Source organism: Salvelinus fontinalis, chromosome 33, assembly GCF_029448725.1.
Source record: "Salvelinus fontinalis isolate EN_2023a chromosome 33, ASM2944872v1, whole genome shotgun sequence".
Lineage (NCBI taxonomy): Eukaryota > Metazoa > Chordata > Actinopteri > Salmoniformes > Salmonidae > Salvelinus > Salvelinus fontinalis.
Window position 1 is genome coordinate 36,999,078 of NC_074697.1, and position 10,815 is coordinate 37,009,892.

General features: G+C 39.6%; 1 protein-coding gene across 2 annotated transcripts; it reads left to right on the top strand.

Moving 5' to 3' along the window:
• Window positions 1-2,593: 2,593 nt before the first annotated feature.
• LOC129832169 (uncharacterized) lies at window positions 2,594-7,320 on the top strand. Of its 2 annotated transcripts, XM_055896013.1 has the most exons (4): window positions 2,594-3,073; window positions 3,860-4,096; window positions 4,426-5,617; window positions 6,189-7,320. In XM_055896013.1, exons 2-4 carry the CDS (start codon window positions 3,958-3,960, stop codon window positions 6,373-6,375), a joined length of 1,518 nt encoding a protein of 505 aa, XP_055751988.1. In that variant the 5' UTR covers window positions 2,594-3,073; window positions 3,860-3,957; the 3' UTR covers window positions 6,376-7,320. The 2 variants fall into 2 exon arrangements, with proteins under 2 accessions (XP_055751988.1, XP_055751989.1); XM_055896014.1 differs by lacking the exons at window positions 2,594-3,073; window positions 3,860-4,096 and adding an exon at window positions 4,105-4,240.
• The last annotated feature ends 3,495 nt before the right edge of the window (window positions 7,321-10,815 follow it).

The window sequence follows — 10,815 nt, forward strand, 5'->3', positions numbered from 1 at the left end:
TACCAGAGTTTTCCCCTTGCTCTGTTTCTAGCTCCTGTTTTCTAGTTTTCACAGTTTTGACCATTCTGCCTCCCCTGTCCCTGAGCCTGCCTGTCGTTGTGTACCTTGTCACATCACACTGGATTATTGACCTCTGCCTGTTCTTGACCTGTTGTTTTTCCTGCCCCCTCTTGTAGTAATACACTTTTGTTACTTCGACACTGTCTGCATCTGGGTCTTCCCTAAAGTGTGATAATATCCTAAAGTGATGCTTTTGGCCCAGTGAACAATTAAAAAAAAAAAAAAATGTACCATCCATGTCAGGGTAAAATATGTTACGGTATTAATATTCAGGCTCAATGTCAATATGATTCAAAGTATTTTTGTAAGTAATGTATAAGCATTTGTACTAATTAAACACAGATTATTTCTTCTTCTGAATGTCATACAGACTTACAAAAGAGGAAGTTCTTAGTTCCAGCTTGTGATTGAAACACATTTGACAATGCAGCACATTGCATGACATTGTGCTGCATGATAAGATGACAGGATGACACTCCCTCTTTCTACCAAGCTTCCTCGGGGATGATTGACTTTCAAGAAGGTTTCATCAAATTTAAGGTCATATCTTTGCAAATTTGCCTCTGATATAATTTTTCAGGATTATTCTATACAAATAGATTTTCGTAAAGGATTATTTTTACTAAATATACATACACAAAGTAAAGGAAGCAATTCTGTTGTTTATTATAGTACAGGATTTAATCACTACAATGACATCTTACACACAAGTAATGTGGGAGGGAGGGTGTATTAAAGGTTTCAAAAGTGTCCCTGTATTGGCAGGAACCTGTAGTGTTGCTTCCCATATTGCCAATCCGTGTAAAAAGTTAATGTAAGCAGGATTCGTAGGGAGCTGGTGATGAAACTATGCTGTAACTGTTACCAATGTGCCATACTTGCGAAGTGCAAGCCCTCCTTTGAAAGCAGTTCTCTCTATGATGTAGGGTCAGATCTCTCAAAGCTTCTTGTACAGTAGTTGCAGAAAGGGCAATGCTTTTGCAGCAGAAAATATGATTTGTATTATTTTCCATAAATTAAATGTAGATAGAAAATGAATAAAATATAGCACAAAATGATATAGGTATGGCATACGAGATGATATGTGACTACTGAACGCATATCATATGCATACAATATGCCTGTTATAATATAAATCTTCTCCGTGACTACTTCAAACAGAAAAAAGGGGAAAAAACATGAAAATATTTGCACATTGTCCACATCCACACACACAAACATCCGTTCGTGATAGCATGCATCAGTGTTTATTGGGTGTTTCATGTGTAATTTTTCCACTATTCCAAATCTTAAAGAACTTCTCAAAAAGCAACAGTACTCTCCCATATGATTATAATAGTTACATTTCAATTTACTAGTGCTGTTCTCCTGGAGAGAAGTTAAACAATAACAAATGAACTACAATAGCAAGTGGACTACATTCCTCAACAATGCTATTGATAACACCAGATGGCGTTTCTGCTGCTATCAGATGGTTAATGCTGTGAGAAATTGAAACAGTGAAGAAAGCAAACAAAAAAACACACAAAAACGTGTGTCCTGTATCGTTATACTATCACCAGTTTTCTGCATTATTTTGGGAATGGAATAGTCGAATTTTAATATATTACAATAGAATATAGGTTGCAGGTTAGGTTACACACGTCGAGAAAGAATAGACGTAGAAAGGGTCAGGCGACTGCAGGAAGTTTTCATGAACTTCATGACACGAATATTACAAATGCAAAGAATTAAGAGGTATGCACAAAAGCTCCAACAAGTGCAATAACAAGAACATTGTAAGCACAGAGGTAAGGGGATTCTTTTAAACCCTTGGCAACAGACACTCCAAAAAACATGTTTTCAAAGGGGGGCAGTGTTCCCTATTACTATAGCAACAGGAAGACATGGCTGCTTCAATCAGCTTTGGGTTTCTCAGTGAGTAAAATGCATAGCAACTCCAGACAGAGAGTGGTGTAACTGTTGTACTAATGAGAGATAAGGTCAAGTGTAAGCTGCTTTGACCTCCTGTGTGGGTTTTTGTCCTTCTAACCATATAGCCCTTTGGAATTATTATTATACTTTTATTAATATTTTATACACAAAATATGTTAATAAGACATTTTTTATAGAGGTTTGACAATTTTAGTTGAGATGAAATTGATGGCTGGTAGCCAACTAAGTTTTTCTCTGGTTGAATACACTAAAGTGCATTACATTTATAATAGAATTTGCTCATTCGTAAAGTTATAGGTTGCAACCTTCTTATTATAATTATTAAAAAGGTAATGTCTTATGGAGGAAATATTAAATACTGAAAGAGGCAGGTGGCCTCTGTCTCCTTACTACGTGTACACACATATACAAAGTAACATTGGATATATGACTATTAAAAATCATTGGACAATTCCTAATCGACCAATAAGAGGTTTAGTCTAGATAAACCAATAGTGTGACCACAATCCTACAACATTCGGCGAACCCGCTGCGTAACTGATGCAACAGGGCTGCAACAGGGCTGCAACAAAAGTTACACCTTCCAACTGCAAGACTGTATCCTTCCTCCCGTGTGTGTGACTAAATAGTCCGCTATAAACCGTGTCCGTTATTAAACCATGATTCCTGAGGTGAATTGCGTTTTTGCAACCCAAGTGTGTTTGTAGCAATGTAAATATATATTATTATTTAAATGTAAATAATGTAAAGTTACATCGTTTTATTTCCATTTTATTACAATATGTCTTTTGGAAATAACACGGTGGAAAGTCCCTTGGATATGACGCGATAAAAGGGGTAAAATGTAAACTGCGGATTGATTTGTAACAGTGTGATACGGTCCGGATTTAGTAGTTCCAGAAGAAGTAGCGGATTCCTAAACTTTCTGTTTGAAACTCATCGTCTTCATAATACATCAAATGAAGTCATTGTGTTCTAAGTAAGAAATGGCTTATTAAATTGACCTCCCTGTCACTAGTTGTTGTGCTTTGCATTTGCAACGCATTTCCAAACAACTATACTATTGAGAAATAATGGGGTAAGTGAAATTATTTGTTCTCTTTATTCTATAGTTGTGAAATAAAATGTGTTCAATATGTTAGCTTTGACATTGTAATTCTTTTATTAACCATTTCTGAAATGATGTTGGGGTTATTGTAATGACCTTTTAGTCTAATAGAGATATTTTGAATCTACAGTTTTACAGTAGCCTACTGAGCTCAGAGGTGAGAACTGCCACTGAAAAATATTTTATCAGTGGGCTACTAGTAAAATCGATATTTTTCAAATGTAGAAATTTGCTATACATTTAAAACATAAACATATAACAATAGTTGGAACGAGAGGGAAAAAAATATACTTTTTAATATTTGATATAGAATACACATAGGCTAACTAACATGAACCTTGTTTACTATACTGTAGTGTAGACACTGCTTTCCTGGACTGTGAAATGGATTATAACAAATACAATTTGATATGTTGTTGAGATATTATAGTTGCATTTTATGAGGGGAGTGAGTTTTCATAGAGACAGGGTTATATAGCCCTGAAACAGATTTCCAAACCAACTTATTTTCCTAAAGTTCAGTAGTTTCGTAATGTGAAAACTAAGATGTTGGTTTATGGATGTAAAATGCAATTATCAGGAATCTTCAACCATTTTTGGTCTGATGAAGACCCTCTGATAATTGTACAATTTGAACAGTTGTTTTTAGTGTGTGGTGGTTTTGGGGGTGTGGCAGTGGGGTGAAATGGGGTGTTTGGGTGTGGAAATTCAGTAGAGTTCTTGATTGTTTTAATTTGAATTTTTTGTCATTCACAGGTCTTCAAGTGTTCCCACCACTCTGTCCATAGTGACGCTTCTCTGGAACCTTCGCACACTTAGTGCATTTCACCATTTTGACCGAAATAAAAGACACGATGGCGGTATCGATCCTTCGCAGGAAAATTCCTCTTGTTTGCACGGTCGACCTCATCATTCCCTCTTCCCAACAAGCTAACGACAGCCAATCCTGGGGAAGGAAGGGGGTGGAGTTATCGGAGAGACAGCACATAATTGGTGAGTTACGGCAAGACGCTTTTTTATTTTTCCACATTCCAGGTGGAACCGCACTGCAGTACGGGCTAATGTCGTACAGTGAGTGAAGCTAAGTGGATATTTTCCCAATGAAGACGATGGCGTTCAATCATTTTCAAATGATCGGTTAGTTTCTCAAGGATATTTTGTTTTCTTTTTTTTCTACATTTATCGTTTCCAGATTTTTCTACATTTATCATCATTTATCATCTGAAATTAAAGGACCGTTTTTAAAAAATCCTCATTTAATTTTATGCCTGCGATATGGACATTTGAATTCAATATTTTAACAAAATCATTTTTTTTCATAGGTGATGGTCAGACGGACTGGATGACGGAAAAAGTTGATTTGTCTTCGTTCCAGTCGACCACTGAATCCTCTTCTAGCTCATCTTCTCCACCCTCACCGTTGGAACATGATGTCAAGGTGCCCTCTGACTTGGAGGTCATGACCTCTCTTTTGCAAGAGGAGCTTGCTCAGCTTGAGGATTACTTCCGGTCTGAATCGACTTCAACCAAATTGGACAAATCACCAAAATGTGACAAAGGCGCCCAAGCAATGGGTGCCCATTCTTACTACCAGTTGCCCTATGCTTCGTACAGTGGCAACCAATCAGAAACCAGCCCACTGTTTGTTACCCTGGCAACAGGGGAACTCGACCGGGTGAGCTTCTGTGGTGGTCCCATTGGAAGACCCAAAATGGCGAGACCAGCCCCATACAACTGTCATCATTGTTCATACAATACTTGCCGAAGAATAGTTTCAGATGGTGTCAACAAAGTTGGAGAGGAACTTGAGCATGACACCTGGAGTGCCAAAGGAAGTTCCTCAGGAAGCACAGAGGTTGCTGTTAACCACTTTTCTACATTGAAGAGAGTTGGGAAGAACATTGGCAGTGTAAAGAAAGTCAGAGAATGTGGTGTATTGCTGAAGGAAGAGGAAAGTTATTGTTTTACAGAGGACGTTTTTTGCAGTGAAGAGATGACCAGAGGTTTTTGTATGGGTGGGTCCTTCGATACCCACCCCAAGAGAGAAGGACAGTTGATGTATGGAATGAAGGTTAGTGGCAGTGGTTATGATGGTATGGGGCTGGAGGTCTTGCATTGCAACAAAGATGGTGGACTCTCTGGAGGTATTCCTCAAGAGCCAGAGGCAAACGGTGGCTATTACCACCACCACCCGAACGTTGCTGATACAGAGCCTTATCATAGCTTTATAAGTGAAATCGAAGAGCCTACACAAGTACATGGTACAGAGCCCCAGCATGACCACTACCTCTTCCCAGAATGTATTGGAGACCAAAGCTACGAATGTCTGTCAAGAGGAGAGAGCGAGGGGCCAATGGAGGGCTCGCCCATTCACAGGCAAACAGCACAGAGGTTAAAGGAAGATCCATGCTCCCTGAGCTGCCTCAAACCAGGCCTTGTCGCTGTCCCTCTGGAAGTACATACCGGAGAACGGAAGCAGAAGAAGAGAGACCAGAACAAAACAGCTGCTCACAGGTATGTTGTGAAAAATATACAGATTTTTTTTATTGTGTTATAAAGTTTAAATAAAACTGTGATGATAGAATGTTTGGTCATTTTTTTGTCGGACCAAAAAAAAAATCTGTGCACATTTGAAGTAGACCTTCATCTCTGGTTTGAATGGGATCACTGTGTCTTTTCACTGGTGTGATAGTGCTACCAGAATTGCTCAGATATAAATGTGTTTATAAAATATGAAATCTGAACTCTTCTAATAGGACCTGCTATCTTGGATGTTCATAGATGCATATCCGGAAATCTAGCACTTGAGGGATGAGGTTGGGAAAACATGTCCATGTTAAATTCATGACACTAGCTATCTCTATCTCTTAGAGAGAACTGATATTGAACTGCCAACCTACTGTAGCTCAGTGACCCAGACAAGTCATGGTAGCTTCAACAAAGATAGATATGATGTTGTGGGTGTAGGATAGGGTTGGCAACTGCGACTTGTGGTGGGGACTGGGAGAGGGACATAATAAGGGGAAAGGGGGGGCTCCAACGGTACAGTAGGTGCAAGCTGACAGTGGTATTTTGTAAACTGCAGGTATCGACTGCGTAAGAGGGCAGAGCTGGACATACTGGAGGAGGAGCTTCATGGGCTGGAGGAACACAACCGGGAGCTCCGCGACAAGGCGGAGTCAGTGGAACGAGAGATTCAATATGTCAAAGATTTACTCATCGAGGTCTACAAGGCACGTAGTCAACGCCTAAAGCAAGATGCCAGTGCCTAATCTCCTACCCACAACACCAGCACTCACATCAAAAGCACTTGTTTGTTCAAAATTATAGTTGCATGATTTTGGTAGTTTTTCTAAAAATAAATAATATGATCGCTTTAAAATTGTTACAGACAATAAACAACACAATGTACTTTTCCAAATGTTTCCCTGAATGACTTCAGGCCTCAGTTGAATTTAGGAGGGAACTAAACTAAACTGTCCGTGACCACTGTGACACTGACCTGCCTTGTAATGTTTGAGCTTGCAATGATTGACTGTTTAACTGTCATTTTTTAATAGTAATAGAAGCAATTGAATTATGTCTGTGTTATTGACACTCAATGGCAGCATAAAGGAAGGAAGCTTTATTCTGTGATGTTGTACGTTTTGTTTTATTTATTCATTTAAGTACCCTTTTGCTTCTTCCACTCATTTGGTATAAGGGATTGAAGAAGGAATGTTTAAAATGCTGTGGAAAAGTTCATTAATAAATGCTGCAAACTACTAGAACATTTGATTGCTAAAATGCTAATGTTGAACATGTAGGAAACCACCTAGACCTTGCTAAAGTACCCAATGCATGTTTGATTGTTAAAAATGCATGATTGATTGTTATTTGAAAAGTCATGCTTTAACTGTTTTAGTTTCATTAGCTGACTTTTTCTACAGTGCTTTACCCTCAAATATTGAATCATACTCAGGATGTTTGTCCACTTTTACATAATGGGAAAATATACATGGAATTCACTGTTTTATCAGCTTACTTTTTTCTTGGCTGTATTTTGCGAAAAAAAACAATCACCTGTTGACACAACAATAAATTGTTGTTGGGTATAATGTCTTCATGAGAATCTTATTTGATGAGTATGTGTTCAATTCAGGTCTGCTTGTTTGATAGATGATGATGTCTGGTAACTATCAGGTAAATTGCAGCCAAATAAACCAGTTATGTTTTTATCATGTATTCTTTGTGGACTGTTATTACAATACATTGTTATTACACTGTTACAGAAGTCAGACACAGTTTACATCAGTGTTGCTCAATCCATTTCTGTGGGACCCACAGAGAAGTGCACTTTTATTTTATAGCCCAGCTAACACAAGTGATTTTAAGCCTTGGTCATGTAGCTTAATGTATCTTCTGGAAGACTTGTTAACGGTGGACTAGATGTCTGTCAGTCCAGCGAATAAACAACAACATCAAGGTAGGTCAATAGGGAGTCTCACCATCAGCCCGGACACCGCTGTGTCAAGGGCATTACACAGGTCGAAAAGTATCCACTCAAACACCTACAAACCCAATGGGGTGGTAAGTGGCATTGCAGGGGCATTATACAGACTGAAAGGTACCCTCTCAAACTCGTACAGACCTGACCTGGTAAAAGCTGTCTTCTCATAATCTGTGGCGCTAGTCTGGTAGAACCAATTTGATTGCTGCATTCACCATTCTATTTCACTCCACATATTACAGAATGGTGAACCAGGGATCAGGCTGGTCCATCTCGACCTGCCAATATGTCGGTGTGTAGTTTTGAAGCAATCAGATTGTTGTAGCAATATGGCCGCAACCGTGACCCCGATAGAAAGGTTAGGTGTAGTGCTGTATCACAATTTTGTATACACCTATTCAATTCCTTCATATCCCAATAGGCTATGCATTTTATTTAGGCCGTAGATTCAAAGTGATAGACAAGAGTAGGAAGGCGAGATGCCCATCCCTTCTGTGTCTGTTTTGAACCAAGATTTCACTCCCTCTGGTCTGGTTGGCTGCATTGCAGGGAGAGTGAGTACATCTATTTTTCACCACTAGAGGAATGTACAGTAACGAATGATTACGCATATAATGATGAAAATTAATAAAGGTTCTGAACACCATAAAGTCTTGTGTTTTTCAGGGAAATATGGGATATTTTACAGGGAAATTGTTCTTAACACAAACACAATTTCTGTAATGCTTGCAAGCAGTCACTACATTATTAGGAGATCACACTCTCTAGTGTAAAGTCAGGGAGGAAAACATAGAAAGGGTCAGTTATACATACATACTGAACATACGTACATAGATACATACAAACATACATACATATATCCACAATCTGTTGGTCTCATAGTTCTACATAACGGTCAATCCAACAATTATGACTGGAATGAAGCTAAAGTACTAATCTACTGCATACCCAGAGCCCAAAGGCACACTGAGGAAGACTGGTATCTGTCTCTTGGAGTGACAACAGAAGTTCCCAATCTCATCAACCACCACTAGGAGGGTGTGCAAAACCTCTCCATATCCATACTACATGGGCCTCTGAAAGTATGAGGCAATCTTACACAATTCTTGCAGATAAGAGTTAGAAGAGGGAGTCGCTGGAATTAATAAAAATGTTTATCTTGCTCTAGTGCTTCACTGTCTTCTCACAGGGTGGTTGAGTGATTTCCTCTTCTGTTTTGTGATTCAATTTGTATTGATAGTATAGCACATTTGGAGGTTCATTCAGTTACACTTGCAGTTAGATCAGTAAAGATGATACATTTTATCGTTGTGAAAAATAATACATTGTTCACATGATTAGATGGACAGAAATTTAATTGGGAAAAAATCAGGGCAGTAATTCATGTCTTCACCACAGGATGTTCAGCTCAGCGTTGAAGACTCTCAGAAGTGTGACTATAGATGTGAATTGCAGCCATACCACCATGTATCCCACTGCTGGCATTCCCCTGAAACACGGTTCGGCCTGCTTGATCCTTGGATGGGAGACCAGATGCTGCTGAAGGTGATGTTGGAGTGACAGTAGGGGGCACTCTTCCTTCTGGTTCAAGGACATCTCATTGTCCCAGGGCAGTGAGGGTCAGGGGCACGACTCTGTACAAGCTATCATTCATCAGATAAGATATTAAGATAAAATCCTGTTCTCTGTGGTCTCTATGGTCACCCAGGTGGGTGCTACACATTGGTAATGGAAGGGATGAGTTAAGCCCCATATAATGTAAAGTGCTTTGAACATCTAGAAAAGTGTTGTATAACTTAAATAATGCCTTATCAAAGCATCCTATGTATTCTCTGTAATGTTTCTGCGGGTGTCAGTCACTGTTTCAGTGAGCCACATGGGTTTAGAAACGTCGAAAAAACTAACTTTCTCAGACCACTATCACTGAAAAAAAATACAAACACAACATGCTACAATTTCAAATATTTTACTGAGTTACAGTTCATTCAAGGAAATCAGTCAATATAAATAAATTCATCAGGCCCTAAAAAATGTGTATTTCTCAAATTTTGCAAAGAAAATGTTCAGCCCTGTTAGTGAGCATTTATCTTTTGCCAAGATAATCCATCCACCTGACAGGTGTGGCATATCAAGAAGCTGTCACAGCCGTCGAATGAAGTGGACCAAAGCGCAGCGTGGTGAGCGTACATATTCCTTTTATTTAGGATGACGCCGACAAAAACAATAAACAATACAAACACAACCGTGAAGCTTAAGGCTATAGTGTCACAAACAAAAGACAGCTTCCCACACTGAAAGGAGGGAAAAGGGAAACCTAAGTATGGTTCCAATTTGTAAGTCGCTCTGGATAAGAGCGTCTGCTAAATGACTTAAATGTAAAATGTAAATGTTCCCAATCAGAGACAACAATAGACAGCTGTCCCTGATTGAGAACCATACCCGGCAAAGACATAGAAAATCATAGAAAACAAAAACAAAGAATGCCCACCCCAAATCACACCCTGACCAAACCAAATAGAGACATAAAAAGGCTCTCTAAGGTCAGGGCGTGACCGAAGCTGATTAAACAGCATGATCATTGCACAGGCCACTCTAAAATGTGCAGTTTTGTCATACAACACAATGCCACAGATATCTCAAGTTGAGAGGGAGTGTGCAATTGGCATGCTGACTGGAGGAATGTCCACCAGAGCTGTTGCCAGAGAATTACATTTTCATAAGCCGGCTCCAACGCTGTTTTAGAGAATTTGGCACTACGTCCAACCAGCCTCACAACCGCAGACCACGTGTAACCACGCCAACCCAGGAGCTCCACATCCTCTTCTTCATCTGCGGGATCATCTGAGACCAGCCACCGGACAGACAGCTGATGAAATTGTGGGTTTGCATAACTGAAGAATTTCTGCACAACTGTCCAAAACCATCTCAGGAAAGCTGATCTGTGGGCTTGTCATCCTCACCAGGGTCTTGACCTGACTGCAGTTGGGCGTACTAAACGACTTCAGTGGGAAAATGCTCACCTTTGATGGCCTCTGGCACGCCGGAGAAGTGTGCTCTTCAAGGATGCATCCTGGTTTCAACTGTACTGGGCAGATGTCAGACAGCTTGTATGGCGTTGTGGACAAGCGGTTTACTTATGCCAACGTTGTGAACAGAGTGCTCTTTGATGGCGGTGGGGTTAAGGTATAGGCAGGCATAAACTACGGACAATTGCATTTTATCG